Here is a 16,745-nt window from a genome sequence, read left to right on the forward strand (position 1 = left end):
CGTCTGCTCTTCTGAGGGGACAACAGTTTACAACAGAGCAAACAAGGCAAGCTTGGAGGACCTAAGATCCCCCCCCCCCCGCCCCCACCCCAGCAGAATACAGGCAGGATGTCTGGCTTGTCCTGCCCCAGACCCAACCATCCTGATTCCTCCCAACTGCCTGTGGACTTTGTGAATTGGTGGAACAAGAAGGCAGACTCCTGGGGGATTTGCTACCTCCACCCCATACACGTCCTTAACTTCCTAAGTGACCTCATGCCCATAGAACAGGGCAGGGAGCTGGGCCTCAAACTCCGATGGCAGGTGGGCAGGCCACTGTGCTGTGTTGCCCCTGGAAATGGCAGCGCTAACAGCAAGCAGAGTTGGCACCCCGAGCCTGGGTCCTCAGAGCGTGAGGAGGGCTGCTGAGAGCCTCCCTCGGGGCAGGTCCGACGTCTGTACCAGCGGCCTCACACGGGGCAAGGATGGTCCTTCTCTGCTCCGAGCTAAGCAACAGCAGCAGGTGGCCCTGGGGGAGCTATCAGAGAGGTGGCTCCTGGAGGTGCCCGATCCCTGCCCTGCAAGGATACGACTCAGGTGAGTCCTTCCCTGGGCTGGGAAGACCAGTGGATGCCACAAAGGTCCTGGAAACTGAGCCGCATTGATACTTGGGTCAGGTGAGCTGACAGTGCCACCTCAGTAAGTCGGTCAGCTGTGGTAGAGCCACCCTCGGCAGAGCTCCGAGGAATGGGGGGAAGAGAGGGAGCCACTTCTGAGCTAGCAGTGGTACCAGCCAAGTCACACCATCCCGGGACCCCTCTTGGAGTCATTTCAAGTTCTCATCTGCTTAGGGAGGCAAGCTTGTTGCCAGGCGCCGTACCCAGCTTCTCCCAGGTAAACACCTATTCCCTCCACTCCCCAGCCAAAAGCACTGCCACAGGACCCCTTGGGTATAAATGATCCCTTTTATTACGAGTAATGCACGACACTGGCCTGGCTTTGCACTGCAAGCCCTCGGTCACGATATAGTCAAAATAACTATGGCTGCAGGTTCTTCTGCACGATCCACAGTTCAGACACAGACACAGAGCTGGGCTGGGCAGGAGGGGCAGGAGCGTGGTGGAGTGTGGACTGTCCCCAGCCCTGGCCTCTCCGCGTCGGGCTGGCCAAGGCTGACATACCCCACGGAATGATGAGCAAGTGGTGGCAGGCCCTTCCCACAGCCAGCCTGGGGCTGCTAGGAGACGGCCCTTCAGATCCTTTGGGCCAGGCCACCCTAGGCCCCACAACTTTTCATCTGGATTATTTAATAAAAAAACAATAAATTAAAATTAAGCAACAGCTTGGTCCTGAGGATGCTGAGCCAGCATGTCCACAGTTTTTGGCACACAAAAAATCAGGGTCTTGGTTTTTTGGAGTGTAGGATTTGTTGGCTTGTTCGCAAATTCATTTTTAAAAACATTCCCTGTGCGGCAAGACCCCGGGGGGGGTGGGGCTCTGTGAGAGCCTGAACCTGGGACACAGAGTCGTCTCATCTTGTCAGCACCAGCACCACGCCGTTTCCTGTTGGGGGTCAGGGACTGGGGGTGGGGGTGTGGGCCCAAGAAGAGTGCTACAGCCATCAGGACAGGGTCGTGGAGAGGCCGAGCTGCCGCTCGGCAGCTTTGGTCGAGGCAAGGGGCCAGTCCCCACCCTGGGCAAGAGCCAAGGTGGAGGCAGGCAGGAGCACATGCTCACTGTCTTCAGAGTGCCCGGCTGGGGGGTGCCTGACAGAGGCCCCTGGGGCAAAAAGGATGGAAACGGAGGGGCCCAGGCCCAACTGGCACCGTGCAACACACATTCCTGCAAAACCAGCTGCTTTCATTTTCTCTTCTCTCTCTTGAGGCGTCCATCACCTGTAACAGTCTAGAATTGATATATATAAAAACCATCAAATATGATCTGAGATATAAATTAACAAGTACAAGGCCTCACATTACATGATGTGAAAAGGCTAAAAACAGCGATAGAAACTACATTCATAAAAGTGCATCGTCAACATACAACGAAGGCTTTGGCTTGTTCTGGTGCCCGTGGGGAAGTGGGCAAGGCTGGCAATGAGCTGCCTGGCGCTAATCCCCAGCTCCTTGGAGACACCCATCCCTGGGCACTGGCTTTTTTTTTTTTTTTTTTTTTTCCTTTAATGACAACTCCCAAGGAAACTGGGTGTTGAGAGGGAGGAGCTCTAGCAATAGGCACATTTTTGGAGGGGAGGGGCCGGAAGAAAGGACCAGCGCCCAGGCTGAGGTAAATAAGGCCAACTCTAAGCTGCTTGGAGATACTGGCTCCCTGACCCCTGCTGCCATTCCTCCCCCATAGGAGCAACAAGGGAAAGAGGCTGAGACCTCATGGGGATGAGCAAGGCTGGCCAAGGAGGAACAGAGCTTTGCAGTTTTGGACACGGTGGCATCAGAGAGAGCTCTGGCCTAGCGGGTCGTGACCCGCAGACAGCCTGATACGACTCCCCTGGCTGCCCTGAACGGCCCACTCAGGGTAGCCAGCCGGCTCAGATGCCTTCACTGTGTTGTCCATCTTCCTTTCTGCCCCAGGAGGGGAACAGGTGCCAGGCCAGGAGCACAAAGGCCATGACCTTCAGCTCTTTCCAATCTGGCCCAAGGCCCAAGCCCACAGCAGGGGTACTGAGAGCCCAGAGGGCACACGAAGTCTTCAGTTTAGAAACTGGGTACAGCATAAGAGTGACTCCAACTTGTAAAACAGAGACAATTGCATTGACAAAACCGGGTCTCCCGCTCAGTGGGGGCAGTTCCACATCTCAGGCCCCTGCTTGAGGGTGGGAGGGGGTCAGGGTCAGGGTCATGGGGGCAGGCAGGACAGGCTCCTCCTTCCCTGAATAAGGCAGCATAACATTTGCTTCATTCATCTTTGGTAAAGGACAGGGACTGGCAAAGCTGGCCTGGGGCTCCAGGGAGAGTGCAGCCCAGGCCTCCGCTTTCCACTGGCTGCGGGATGCTGGGCTTTACCTCAGGCTTGGCTGGGCTCATCCAGCCCAGAGATGCCCTGGCGGTCTCCAGACATGGGGAGGAGAAACAAAATAACACTCTGAATGAAAGTAACACTATTCAGACCCTCGTGTCCATCCTGTGCCCCCGGACTCTCTGGGGTCTGGTGCTGACTGCGGTGTCAGGACAGTCCCGAGGGTGGGGCCCACGGCGCCTCGCACGCTGTTGCTAGCCCCTTCCCCTCCAGGCTGAGCTTGGGACGCTGGAGCTTCAGGTCTGGCAGGCTGGGGGCTCCCAGTCCGTGAGGCTGCAGCCACCCTACCTGGCTCTGGGCCCCGGCAGCAGAAGGGCACAGACAACGCGGGCCGGACTGCAGCTCCGTGGTCCACAGCCTCGCCTGGGAGAAGCAGCAACTTCGCTGAGCCCCACAGCAGCCCCTCGAGGGCCTATGCAGCAGGGGGCGGCCCGCAACAGCGTGGCCTTGGGAGCTCAGTACACGAGCTGTGCAAAGTGGTGTGTGAGCAGCTCCTCGGCCGAAGGTCTCTGGCGGGCCTCCACAAAAATGCGCCTCAGGAAGTCCCGGCCGTGCTCAGAGATGTGGGAGGGCAGCTGAGGATTGGTGGGCTGGGTGGCAATCTTGAAAATGGCGGCCATGGCTTCATACTCTGCCCAAGGTGGTTTCTCTGTCAGCATCTCCACCACAGTGCAGCCCAGGCTCCTGGTGAGAGAACCCCAGTGTCACCCCCTCAACCTGCCCCAGGCTCCCAGCTGCCCTGCCCACTGTGGTGAAAGGAGGTGCCCTTCCCAGAACACACTGAGGCAGGATGGGCCAAGCTGAGGGTTGACACCCCTGTAGAGGGTCCCCAAAGCCAGGAGAGGCTTCAAAGCCCCGTCAGCTTCGTCCACGTGGGCTTCATCAACCTACACCCACCCAGATGCTTCTTGACACTGGGGAAGAGAACCACTTTAGCATGTTCAGAAAGAGCTCTGAGATAATGGTATTAGTTCCTGTTGCTGCTGTAACAAATTACCACGAACCTAGTGGCATAAATTTATTATCATTTTGGAGGTCGGAAGTCTAAAATGAGTCTCACTGGGCTAAAGTCAACGTGTCAGTGGGATGGTTCCTTCTGGAGGCTCTGAGGGGAGAATCCATTACACTGCCTTTTCCAACTCCTAGAGGCTGCCTGCATTCCTTGGTTCATGGCCCCTGCCTTGCGTCACTCCAACCTCTTGTTTCCTTTGTCACATCTCTTACTGCCCACTCTGATATCCTGCCTTCCTTTTATAAGGACCTTTGTGCTTATACTGAGCCCATCTGGAAAATCCAGGATCATCTCCCCATCTCAAAGTTCTTAAATTAATCTGCAAAGGCCTTACTGTCATATAAGGTAACATTTACTAATCCCTTTGGCATTAGTACGTGGACATCTTCAGGGACCATTATGCATCCCACCACAGTAACATTCTAAGAGGAAGTGATGCTCTCACAACTTTCAGGCCCTTTCAGAGGATGGACGTGAAGTTAGGTAGAGCAGATGCAAGCCACCTGAGCACTAGGAGGGAGCGGAAGCCTGCTACTGTTGAGAGACAGATCCAGGCCTTCACATTGGATCCTAGTTCTTTCAGGGATTCAGCAAACATCAGGGATGTTTTCCATGGCCTAAGTTCTCCGTGATAACAAAACAGCTGCTCTTCAGAGTTAAAACACAACGCATCTGCTGTGTGTACTGCTGCAGGCACCACCACCTCTGCCCACATGGAGCCTGAAACCTGGCCTCGCTGGCCACGGGTGAGTTCTCACTCCCTCCTGCCACACTGCAAAGCCCCCAAGCCTCATTTCTAAGTTGGAGCCACTACAGCCCAGACAGGGAGATGGGGTCCCAGCACGTCCCCAGTGCTCACCACACGTCTGCCTTCCTTCCGTAGCCCTCACCGCTGATCACCTCAGGGCTCATCCAGTAGGGTGTGCCAGTGACCGAGCGCATGCCCGTGCCTGACATGCAGATGGTCTGCAGGCGCTTGCTGGCCCCAAAGTCCCCCAGCTTCACATTCCCAGCAGAGTCTCGGAGGATGTTGGCTCCTAAGGCATGAAAGGTCATAGGCTGCAACCCTGGACCCCTGGGCACTTTCCACCATCCTCCCTCTGTCTCTCCCTCCCAGGTCAAAGGGCTGCTGGGGAGGATGGGAGGCTACCATGAATTAGACATGAACTGCACAGAGCAAACAGGCTAGTGACGGGAAGCCTCAGCCCTACAGCACCAAATCATCACCATGGCCAACATCTGCAGAGCACTTCGCAGTATTTTCCCAAATTGCTTAACTGATCTTCATGCCAATCCCCCAAGGAAGCAATTAGGGTTCCACTTTTCAGAAAGTTCAAAATGACCAGGCCGAAAGTTCCCAAGTAACTAGGTCACGGGGACCACACAGCCTGCCCCTGCTCACCCTTGATGTCCCGGTGAACAATCATGTTACTGTGCAGGTAGGACATGCCCTCCAGGATCTGCCGGGTGTATTTTCGGGTCACACTCTCTGTCAGAGCTCCGTAGGCCTTCAACTGGTCTTTCACTGAGCCCTAAAGCCACAGGAGTCAGAGGGAGTCACTGCAGGAAGGCGGTGGGAAGGGGCAAGGCTACTTCCAGCCCCCAGCATTCGGCAAAGGAGTGATTCTTCCAATTCCCATTTGTGATGTGCCAGGCACTTTGCTAGGGGCTGTCAGGCAGCTTGAGAAAAGTCTGAGACAGTCCTTTCCTCAAGCAACGGATGACCCAAATCCAGAAGGGAGGTCTGTCTGCTCCAGGTAAAGGCGGTACTTACTAGACAGTGCAGCTGCCCTATAAGCCTCAGGTTAGGGTAGCCTGGGACATTTCTCATCCCACACCATCACTGCAGCCAGACGCAGTGCCTGCTGACTCCAAGTCCTGCCACTGCCTCACCTTCCCCCCTGAGCCTCTGGAGTCTCAGGTAATCAGACCCATGTCAAAGGGACCCCTTCTCCACAGCCCCCAGCCCCAGGACAGGTCCTCTCTTGTGTGTCCCACATGCATCAGGGGCACATACCCCCGGCATGTACTCCATGAAGATGGTCAGCGTCTTCTCGGCACGGTCCCGCAGGCAGCCATAGTACTGCACTATGCGCTCGTGTTGCAAGTTCTTCAGCAACTGGATCTCACACTCCAGTGCACTCACCTCCTAGAGGAGAGGCCCAGTGGTCACCTAGGCTTTCAGGGCCCTGGTTCTACCTGCCTAGGATCAGCTCAGCTTGCCCTAGTCAGTGGCCTCAGAGGAGTCTGCCTGCCTTGGGAACTTCAGCTGGAGAAAAGGGGGGTACTCTCTCAACTGTTTGGCCCTTGTCCACAATGCTGGCTAAGCCTTGGGATGGTGGCACGCCCATGCTGGAAGACAGCAGACAGTGGGGTGGGAGACGGGTTTGTGGGTGCAACTAAGCAGTTTAGATAACCGCTGTATTTGTCCACTCCAACTGGAATGAAGGTCACATCCAAAGCTAAGCTCCAAAGACAGGCTCCTTCCTGGTCTGAGAGCTGGGAGAGAGAGGCATGTCTGGTGAGGGTGGGGCAGGTACTGCTCTTTGTAGCACTGGCCATCACCTCCCAGTTTGGGCTGCTTGGTACTTTGGCACCAACTCAGTTCCTCATACCCAATCTCTCCCCTGGGCCAGGGTCAACAGCAAGGGAGCTTGGGAGGAAGAATGATGGAAGAAGCAACCTGTAGCATCTCGAGCAATTTGTGCAACAAGACAGGTATTTTCTTGAGAGGGAGGAATTGGAAGTCAGACCATGGGGAAGGCAGTACCTTGCTTGTCTCTGGACTGTCTGGGTCAAACTGGACCTGCTTGGAAGCAAGTTCTCGTCCTGTGTCCACATCATAGCACAAATAGACCCTGCCAAAGGCACCCTGGCCCAGGAGCTTCCCCCGGCGCCAATTGATGGGGGCACTGGGAGCTACAGGAGAACAGAAGGAAAGAGCATCAGAGTTCGTGCACTTAGTTACCGATATCCTGCCTCATCCTACAGAGGCCCGAGCTGCCCCCTCACCCGGCATCATCACATCTCTCAGCATAGCATCTCCACGCCCATCTGGAACAGGCTCAGTGCCCTGGTCAATCAGACCTTAAGGCCCAAGGCCTGAGAAGCAGAGGATTGGCTAAAATAGTGGTTAAATGTTCATCTGAATTGATTAAATACCTTCATACTTCCAAGGCCCCCAAATATCTCATTATGTCAGGGATTAAGGAGACTGCTCTTCAGTTTAAACATGGAAAAACTAAAGGCCAGAGAGAAGTGGCTTGTCACACAACAGTGGAGTGAGGACTAAGGTCCAGGGGATCTGCTGCCCACCCTCGGGCTCTTCCACTGGGTGCGGATGGGCCAGAGCTGCCACTGCCAACAGCCCCGGTGGACCCGCTGGCCTCCCGCCCTGCAGCTGGTCTGAGCATCCCCTGGGCAGCCTCCACCTGGCCAGGGCCCACTCCTCACACTTGGTTGGCACGTTCCTCTCCTGCACAGAGAGGGCGTTCTCACTGTCCGCACTCCGCAGGCGCCCTCGGGGGTCCAGGTACTGCACCGCCAGGCCCATGTTCTCGCCATTTGTGCTCAGGGAGCGGCTGGAGGGCACCAGGGTGAACAGGTTGCCTTGATGACGCCGTATTCGGGGAAATGTTCTTCTGCCTGAAGGGTTGCAGGGGCCAGAATAGAGCAAGTCAGACCCCTGGCCACAGGCTGAATGTGCAAACCGGGCCATAACAGCAGCTCCAGTCGGGTGAGCTCTCCAGAACCTATCTGCCCTCCCACCTGACTCGTGCCAGAATGGCTAACGTCTCAAGCATCCTGAGAATCACGACAAAAGCAGGAATTAGCAAGCAGCCAGATGGTTTAGGGAAACCTAGCCAAAGCGAAAGCATAGGGCTGGCCCCTATGTCCTACATCACTCGCAGGGCCAATCCACGGCTGATCTATTTTCCTTGGCATCCTAATCCTAAACCTCTGAGGAAGCTCCATTCCGTTTGCTGCATGAGGCAGAAGAGGGCGTTGGAGAGCTGGCGCCCTGGAGCACGCTGTGCACTCAGACAAAGGACAGAGTTCCCAGAGGCAGCATCAGTCTACAAATACCAGCCTCCCTCTTTTTCTTTTTTTTTTTTTTTTTTTTAAACCCTGACTCTACTGCCTCAAGCCTGGGCACAGTTCCTCAGGAATAAAGGAAACATGGGGCCTGGAGTGCCTGGGCCACCCGCTCCAGTGGCTTTTCCTGGAGGAGCTTTAACCACGTCCCTTCTGAGGTGGCCAGCAGGGGGCAGGGTGGAGGCGCACTCACCGTCATTGTAGTCCTTGTGGTGCACGGACACGTGGTAGCGCCGGGGGTAGGTTCCACCTTTGACCCCTTTGTCATAGAGCTGAGTTTCCCGATCTGAGTAGGAGAGAGGAATCACTGGCTTCTCGACAGGCCAATGTTAGTGATCCATTTAAGCCTCTAGGTCACCCGAGACCTCAGAGCAGCAAGCCCGAGAATTAAAATACAGCCCTGGCTTCTCTTCCCAACTCAGCCGTCAAAAGCAGACTGCCTGCAGCCCCACCCGGACACCCCGCAGTGCTCACCCAGGCTCTGGAGAACTCACCCGAGAATTCCTGTCTGTTGTCTGGGAAGCTCTGGGCTCGGGACATTCGTGATTTCCGGAAGGATGGGCTAGAAAAACAAAATGAATCACAAAGTAGACTTCAGGGTACCTCCAAAGCAGCTCAGCAGGGCAGAAGGCAGGATACTCAGACAGACTGCTTCTCCTAGCTCCTTCCCACACACGTCATTACATGGTAGGAAGCAGAGTTGGAGAGAAACAGCCCTTTTCTCAGCCTACTACTCTCTCTTCACTAGTCTGAGGCCCACATCTGACGGGACCCTGCATAATGAAGCCCTCCAGTGCTACCGACCTCCACCCTGGCTGCACAGTGCTTTATCTTACCCTTTCCTCCCACCTTGGTGACAGGGAAAGAGCTGCACAAAGTCCCTTGCCCAGCGCAGTAATAAAGACAGCAACAGCATCTTCCTTTCAGACTAATCACCACCGTCCCATTTTAGAGACGTGGAAAACTGAGGAATAGAAAGGTTAAAGGGCTTGTCCAAAACTATTCAACTAGTATTTGGTGGAGCTGGGTCTATATGGCTCCAGATCCCATGAAGGGAAGATGAAAGCTCTGACCTTAGTTATGCTGGCCCTCAAGGAAGTAAAGTCCAGGTCACTGAGTCTGACTCCCAAGGAGAAGAAAACAAAGCATTGGAGGGACAGAGGAAAAATTCAAGAATCAAGTGAATTATCTTTCCCAGCATCCACCTGAACGGTTCTTTCCCTCATGTGAGAGTGCCTTTTGAAAAGGTCATAGGTCAGAAACTCTCAAGGCAGTGATGCAGGGGCTGTCCCCTACTTCCCAACTGCTAGACCTTCTGTGGTCCTGTCCCACAGCTCCCCTCCCCCGCCAGCGTGGCCACAAAGCTTAGAAGAGAGTTCAAAGCCAGAGTCAGTTCCTGTCCTGGCAGAGCCCTCAGTTTGCAGCAGCAACTCTGGCACTTTCACCTGTGCCTTCTTACTCTTTTGGTTGGAAAGCAAGCCTAAAATAAGGCTGCAGATTGGATGCCAACAAGCAACTGTGACTGTTCTATGATACCGAGAGGGGAGACCACGCTCACCAGCTCACAGGTCTGTTAGGAGAGACACGGTACAGATCTGGCCACGGTCACAGGGTGATGACCCATGTGAGCAATTAATCAGTTACACAAAGAAAAGAAAATCCCCAGAACTGTTCCTTAGCCTCTGACCACAGTCCTAAGCCCAGCCGACGTGGTCAAAATGTGCTCTTGGGCATAATAAGGTCAAGGAGAGAGACTGCCTACATCAATGCCAAAGCCACCTCCAAACACCCCCGCTGACGGGCAAACCAGCTCCACAGAACCATGTGGTGTGTAAAGGATGACGCTTGTTCCCTCCCAAAGTGTAAGAACGAGATTACACACCAAGCATGCAGTGTGGTAAGCTAGGCAGTCTGAGTATCTTGTTTTCTGGTTTTTACATCCCAGTTTCTTATTCCACCAGAAAGACTTGGAGAAAAAAAAAGAAAGTAAACCCAAAGGTGATAATTCAGTTTTGTCCCCCAAGCATTGAAGGTCGTCCAGATCTCAGCAATGAGGCTAAGGGTCCAAGGGCAGCATGTGTTATGTGGGAAGTCAAAACATGTAAAGTGCTTGGAACAACAGAGCAAGCATTTAATACATGTGAGCTGCTATTATAACCTATTACATTCATCTAATTATACAAACATAACATTCTCCCTGTTTGGAAAATTAAGGAGAGGGCTAGGAATGCTAGCGAGAGGTTTCTTTCCCAGAAGCGTGACGTTTTAACCATGGGCCTGCAGACCAGTGTGTAGTTCAGGGACACACAAACTAGCTGACTCTATTTCCTCAGCTCATCAGTTCCAAAAGTGCCTATGCACTAACCCCCGAACCAGCCGCAGTCTCATACCTGTCTGCGGACCTGTCCAAGGACTGGCAGCTTCCTGACAAGGAATTTTCAGCGCTGCTCAGGGGATCCAGCATCTGCAAGGCAAGTCATACAATAGAACCCCAGCCCCAATCCCTGCCAAGGCCAGCAAATGGTCCTTTTTCTTTTCCAAAATATGAAAGTGCCCTTTCTCCGCCAGGGCAGTGGGAAGAATGGTTAGGAAGGTACCATCCTCCCCCGCAGTCTGAAAGGCAAGTTTCCAGGAGTGAGAAAAATGCCTGGCTGGCATCCCAAGGAGCTCTGCCAGGAGAGCAGAGCAGAGACGCTGCTGCTCTTGTTGGCATTTTCCTGGCTTGTGAACGCTGGAGCCTGGTGCTGGAGATGGTCCTACCCTGCAGAGGCTTCCATTGCATTTGGGTGGGACCATAATGCTTCTGTTTACACTCCACAATTTATAATTTACAATTTATAATTGTATTGCCCTCATTTCACAGACAAGCCACTGCAGGTCTAGAAAGGTTAGGAGAATTGTCTGAAGTCATGAAACTAGTTAGTACACAGCTGACACAGAACAAAAATTTCCCAGTTCCTGGTTCTCATGCAGAGCCAGTAAGTATCTATGTAAGTTAAAATGTTTCTCTGGCCCTTGGTCAAATGCAGTAACAAAAAGCCTTCAGATTAGCTTTTTCTCCAACTAATCTCCCCTTTATTTTGCCTATGGGGGTTATTCACTATCAGAGAATTTATTATCTGAGATCCAAAGTTAAACATTACATAGGGAAGCAGAGGATCAGAACTATGAAAATTCATGAATAACTTTCATAAAATAGGTTATCTCTTCCCATTTAATGCTGGAGTCCATCTCACCTATATTGTCACTCATATATTGTCATATATGATTTTTTTTTAAACTGCCAATCAAGGCAAATTAATTGCAAAGTAAAATCCCCAAAATCTTGCTAAGGATATAGGATTTCCCCAAGAGGATAGAAGCAACACGGGAAAGAATTGCTCCCAAACCATAAAGTGCATATTTGGCAAAGTTAGATCAGATAACAGAAGAAGAGAGAATGAGCAAGTATAACAACATGACGGGTGTGATGAAGGAGGAAGAATACCAAAGGTTCAAGAGAGGCCTTTGGAAAATACACTGAACCCCGTGAAGGCTTCTGTAAAAAAAAAGGAGCCTCTTTAGGACAGTGCTGCCGAAGTCAAAGAGGAAGTGAAGGAAGTTATGTTGTGCTAGTAAAATTTTTGTTAGAAAAATTAAGCCAAAAAAAATTAGCCTGAATCATGCTTTGTTCATTCTAAAAATTAGCAAATAGATGCAACTATTATTACTCAAATCTGATTAAAGAAAAAACAAAGTAAAGTTATCTTAGCTTCGTTTTTCAAGAAAGTCCCAGTTGGATATTCTTTCACTATATACTATGCTGTTTTGGTCTCTGTTAAGTGGATTTATCTTGAATGGTCCATTAGCAGCAGCAATTCTCTTCAGCTAAAGAGGCGGGCACTGGGGAAGGACCTATGCATTCTCCTGCTGCCACCTTCCTTGGCCTCTTTCTAAAAGTCTATCCTCACTACAAGTCTAATACTCCCATGCCTTCCAGGGCCAGGCAGGTAAAGAAGTAAAAGGACCAGGATATAGGACCATGGAGAGGGATAGAGAGCAAAGGCAATCAAACTCATTAGCAAAGTCACCCGTAGTACAGCTGATGTCCGGAAGCACTCTGGTTAGAGAAAATGGAAAGGATAGTCAGTAAGATATCCAAGAAGGGACTCTGCAGCTAAAAGCACTCTAGGTCACTGTTCTAAACCTAAATTTATCTGGAAGGCAGGACTGTAGAAGAGAGAAGAGGCAGTGTAAAAATGCTTCTCATAGCCTATATAGTTTGAACAATGCTATATACAGAGATTAGCTACTGAGGGGAAAGAAAAGTTGTAAGAATCAGTTTTAGGAAAAAGAAGTTATAAGAATCAGGTTTTTTTGGTAAAATCCCCCACGTGATGGTGCTGGCCTTCTACTGGATGCTTTTACCCTTAAGAAATTTCCCCTTTCAAGATCAAATCCCAAAAGTTTGTGAGACAGATCTTTTTCTTGCAATCAAAGCTCACTGAAAAAACTTCAGAATGAAGCCAGAGATCTCATTCTTGCTGAATTCACTAAGCCAAAGTGCCATTTTCATCAAGTGGGCCACAAGTTAAAAAAGCTAGCCATTAAAATGGGTAAGCCATTGTGGTAGACGCACCCTAGGATGTCCCCACTCCACCCCATCCCAGTAAGTCAAAGCCTTGCATAGCCCCCGACCCTTGAGTATAGGTAGAACTTGTAATTTGCTTCTAGTCAATAGACTATGGCAAAGAGGATGGGATATTCATTCTCATAATTGTGTTACATTATATGAGACTTCATCTTTTTTTTTTTTAATTTATTTATTTTATTTATTTATTTTTGGCTGCATTGGATTTTCGTTGCTGCGTGCAGGCTTTCTCTAGTTGCAGTGAGCGGGGGCTACCCTTTTGTTGCAGTGTGTGGGCTTCTCACTGCGGTGGCTTCTCTTGTTGTGGAGCATGGGCTCTAGGCGTATGGGCTTCAGTAGTTGTGGCACACGGGCTCAGTAGTTGTGGCTCCCGGGCTTTAGAGCGCAGGCTCAGTAGCTGTGGCTCACGGGCTTAGGTGCTCCGCGGCATGTGGGATCTTCCCGGACCAGGGCTCAAACCCGAGTCCCCTGCATTGGCAGGCGGAATCTTAACCACTGCGCCACCAGGGAAGCCCGAGACTTCATCTTTGCAGACTAGAGCAAGAGATTCTTCTGCTGGCCTTGAAGAAGCTACCATATTTTGAGAGGGCCACATGGCAAGGAACTGCAAGTGGCTTCTAGGAGCTCAGAGTGGCCCCTGGCCGACAGCCAGCAAGAAAACAGGGACCACAGTGCTACAACCACAAGAAACTGAATTCTGCCAACAACCTTGTGAACCTGGAAGGGAACCCCAAGGTTCAGAAAGAAATGCAGCCTGGCTGACACCTGAGTGCAGCCTTGTGTGACCCTGAGTGGAGAACCCAGCTAAGTCATGCCTGGATTCTGGACCCAAGGAAACTGTAAAATAATAAATGTCTGCTGTTTTAAGCTGCTAAGTTTGTTGTTGTTTTATTTAGCAATAGATAACTAATACAGCTGTCTACTATCATTAAAAGTCCACCCAAAGGAGCCAGTCCTACTTTGGACTGGTATACTCGTTACCTTTCATTAAGAAAAATCAAAACTAAAATCTGGTTGAAATGAAAAACAAAATCTGTCTGTTTAGGACTGGTCACATGTTAAAACTCTGCTGAAATGACAGGTCGTTGTAAGGAAGTATACAAACAGCGGAGTGGTGTTCTGCAGGGAGACCAGTGAGAGGACCACGGAAGAGGAAAAATCTGCCAAATGCACATCCAGCACCAAGGAGGCTAGGTAGCTTAGATTCTGTCTTTGGTAGGAATTGATATTTGGCCCCTAGAAAGGAAAAATTCATATTTGGGCAGGCCTGGTTTACAAAAAAGCTACTGGATAGGACTCAAGTCCCTCACCTCCACACCATGCCCACTGAGAACTCCCCCTGCTAAGCTTGGTCCGACACGTCCCAAGACACACCCCAGCCCCCAAACCCCCATCCCCAGACTATACTCACGCACTGCTCGCTGGTCTCTGGGATGAACTCCCCCTCGCTGTTGATGCTGGTGTAGGACCCCTGTCGGGCAATCCGCTGCTGCCGCTCAGGCACGTAGCCAGGGGGAGGCGAGCTTCGGCCAGGGTTCTGGGAGCCTAGAGCACAGAAACATGACCTTTGACTGCAGAGCCAGGACCTGCAGCCTGAGAGGAGCAGACCTGGGGCCAGCTCAGACCAAGCATCTGCTTGGTGGTGGAGAGCTGGTTTGGCTCTTTGAACATCCTGGAGGAGAGGGAGGGCCTAACAAAGTGCTGAGGTTCAAGGAAATTTCCTGAGCCAGGCAGCTCCCCCCCCTAATCCAAGGACCCCAAGAAGGAAGAAAAATACTTAAGAGAAAAGTTAAAGAATGGTGGGTAGGGTTGCTCTTTGAAAGATAGGCTTTAAGATGTTTTAAACTATTATTTTCAATGTCCTTCAAGAAACTGACTCCTTCATTCTTCTACACGAAGTCCGTCGTTCAGAATACAAGGATCACGCGGTTTGTAGGGATGCTACGTTAATGAATTCACCACCAAGAGCACCTGGTGCTCCAATCTCTTGTTGGAGAGGCATCAACCCATACTCTCTCCAAGAACCACTGACACGATCTCGGGTGGGAAGGCTAACCTGAGGCTCTTGGTAGTCTGGCTTCCCCACTTGACTCGAGGGCAGAGGCCAGAAACCAAACTGCTCTAAAAACAGGCATAGAATTATGCTGGATTTCCACTTGCAACACCTCACTCACAGGGTAGAGGCTACCAAATCTGAGAATAAGGAGGTACCTGAACCATGCCTTTCAAATGATCTCAAACAGCCCATGGAGGAAAGAGTCTGTTTGTCCACGTTTTCTAAGCCCTGGCAGAAACTGATGCTGCTCAGAGTATAAATTTAGGGATGTTATACCATGAACTAACAGAGCAATGAAATCAGCCAAGGCAATTTTTCTTTTCTTTCTCCGCCCCCCCCCACAACCCCCTGGCCACCTGCACAGCATGCGGGGTCTTAGTTCCCCGACCAGGGATCGAACCCTCGCCCCTGCAGTGGAAGCACAGTCTTAACCATTAGACCGCCAGGGAAGTCCTTCTTTTCTCTTTTATACTCTGTTACCTTGTCTTTAATTCTCACAACACTCCTACAGCGGAGGTGCATTATTATCATCCACAGTGTGCAGAAGGGGAAGCCAAGGCCCAAAGTCATGTAGTGTCTTAAGGGTGGTGCTGCATCTAGAAAACAGGCCTTGTGACTCCCAGTATATTTCAGCCATGGCAAGTTCGAGACCACAGTTTATTTCCAAAAGGGGCAGCCATGCTGCTCATACGTTCCCCATAAGCAATCCAAACAGGGGGGGGCGATCCCACCGGGATCCCACCCGTGGGGAAATGTGACAGCCTTTCTGCAAGGAGCAGGAGGGAGGCAAATATGGGGGTTTCTTGACAGCACAAGGGCAACACAGTGCCATGTCTCATGCAGCTCAAATTCAGAGTTGTTCTGTCAGTGACCACTTGTGAGTTAGATGCAAGATGCCATCTGGCCGACAGAGGGCTCGAAGGCAATGACAAGATGGAGGTAAGGGGAAATCGAACAAGAAAGCTACTCCATTTTTCAGAGGGCCAGATGTCAAAGATCCATGCAGCTGGCCATTTCCCTTGCCACTGTAGCACAAAATGCCAGTGTAACCATGAAAAAAAAGATAGTTTTCTTAAGCCCTAGCATGCCCCAAAGCACAGAGCACTTTTTTAACACATGGCTTACAAACATTAGCCCAGTGCCTACTTCCCACTTCCGGCTTTGGAAAACATTCTAGTAGCCCACAGGTTCTATGGAAATCCAATCCCTATGCTGGCAACATTTGTCAGCAGCAGAAGCGACCTAAAAAGGTGAGCAAGGTATAGTAAGAAAAGCCTAGGCTTGAAAATTAGATAAACAGAGGTTCAAATCAGGCTTTCACTTATTAGCTGAATGATTTAAACTCTCATCTAAATTTCCTCATTTCAAAAATGGGAACAACTATCTACCTCATAACCGTGTTTGGAAATTATAAATGAAATGTGGTAGCACAGGTACACATACACGTGGTAGGAACTCAGTAGAATTCCATTCGTTCCCTTCACTCTGTGTAGCAGATATAATGGGTTAGATAGACTCAAGAGCCATTCTACCCTTCTAGTGTGCCTTCCAGCACTTCAGAAGTTAATCAGCTAAAAGCTATTCTAAGACCTCCTTTCGGTTCAGCCAGTCAGATACACTTGTGTGAGATCTGGACGGCTTCCTGCTGTCCCTGGGCACAGTCCTGGAAGCCTTGGTTTTTCTGCTGCAGCACTAGCAGGGGCCCCACGCCTGGTCTCTAGTTTGCCTGACGTCAAGACACAGGGGCAGGTACCCCGGTGTAAGTGGTGTGTGGACAGAGCAGAGGCGCCCTGTGCTTCTGGGTCTGGTGGCTTCCTCTTTACAGAGGGAAGAGGCGCTCTGCGGTGTGTCTTCAGACTTAGAGTCTGTTTCTCACTCTTCATGATTTTACAGCCAGAATGTGCACCAAATGCCTCTTCCTGAAACTAGTCCGAGTGGAT

The 16,745-nt window shown here is 51.2% G+C and overlaps 1 protein-coding gene across 3 annotated transcripts in view; it reads right to left on the reverse strand.

The window, feature by feature from the left end:
- Positions 1-2,133: 2,133 nt before the first annotated feature.
- MAP3K3 (mitogen-activated protein kinase kinase kinase 3) overlaps positions 2,134-16,745 on the reverse strand; it is a 61,043-nt gene continuing 46,431 nt past the window's right edge. The window contains exons 8-17 of one of the 3 annotated variants that reach the window (XM_036836520.1): positions 14,161-14,294; positions 10,510-10,583; positions 8,614-8,681; positions 8,313-8,405; positions 7,478-7,669; positions 6,795-6,943; positions 6,042-6,173; positions 5,427-5,556; positions 4,884-5,061; positions 2,134-3,696 (exon numbers count right to left, since the gene is read on the reverse strand). In XM_036836520.1, coding sequence (XP_036692415.1) covers positions 3,468-3,696; positions 4,884-5,061; positions 5,427-5,556; positions 6,042-6,173; positions 6,795-6,943; positions 7,478-7,669; positions 8,313-8,405; positions 8,614-8,681; positions 10,510-10,583; positions 14,161-14,294 — 1,379 coding nt within the window. In that variant the 3' untranslated portion in view covers positions 2,134-3,467. The remainder of the gene's footprint in view (positions 3,697-4,883; positions 5,062-5,426; positions 5,557-6,041; positions 6,174-6,794; positions 6,944-7,477; positions 7,670-8,312; positions 8,406-8,613; positions 8,682-10,509; positions 10,584-14,160; positions 14,295-16,745) is intronic. The other 2 variants (XM_036836521.1, XM_036836522.1) reach the window with 2 other exon arrangements.

Source organism: Balaenoptera musculus, chromosome 20 (assembly GCF_009873245.2).
Source record: "Balaenoptera musculus isolate JJ_BM4_2016_0621 chromosome 20, mBalMus1.pri.v3, whole genome shotgun sequence".
Classification (NCBI taxonomy): domain Eukaryota; kingdom Metazoa; phylum Chordata; class Mammalia; order Artiodactyla; family Balaenopteridae; genus Balaenoptera; species Balaenoptera musculus.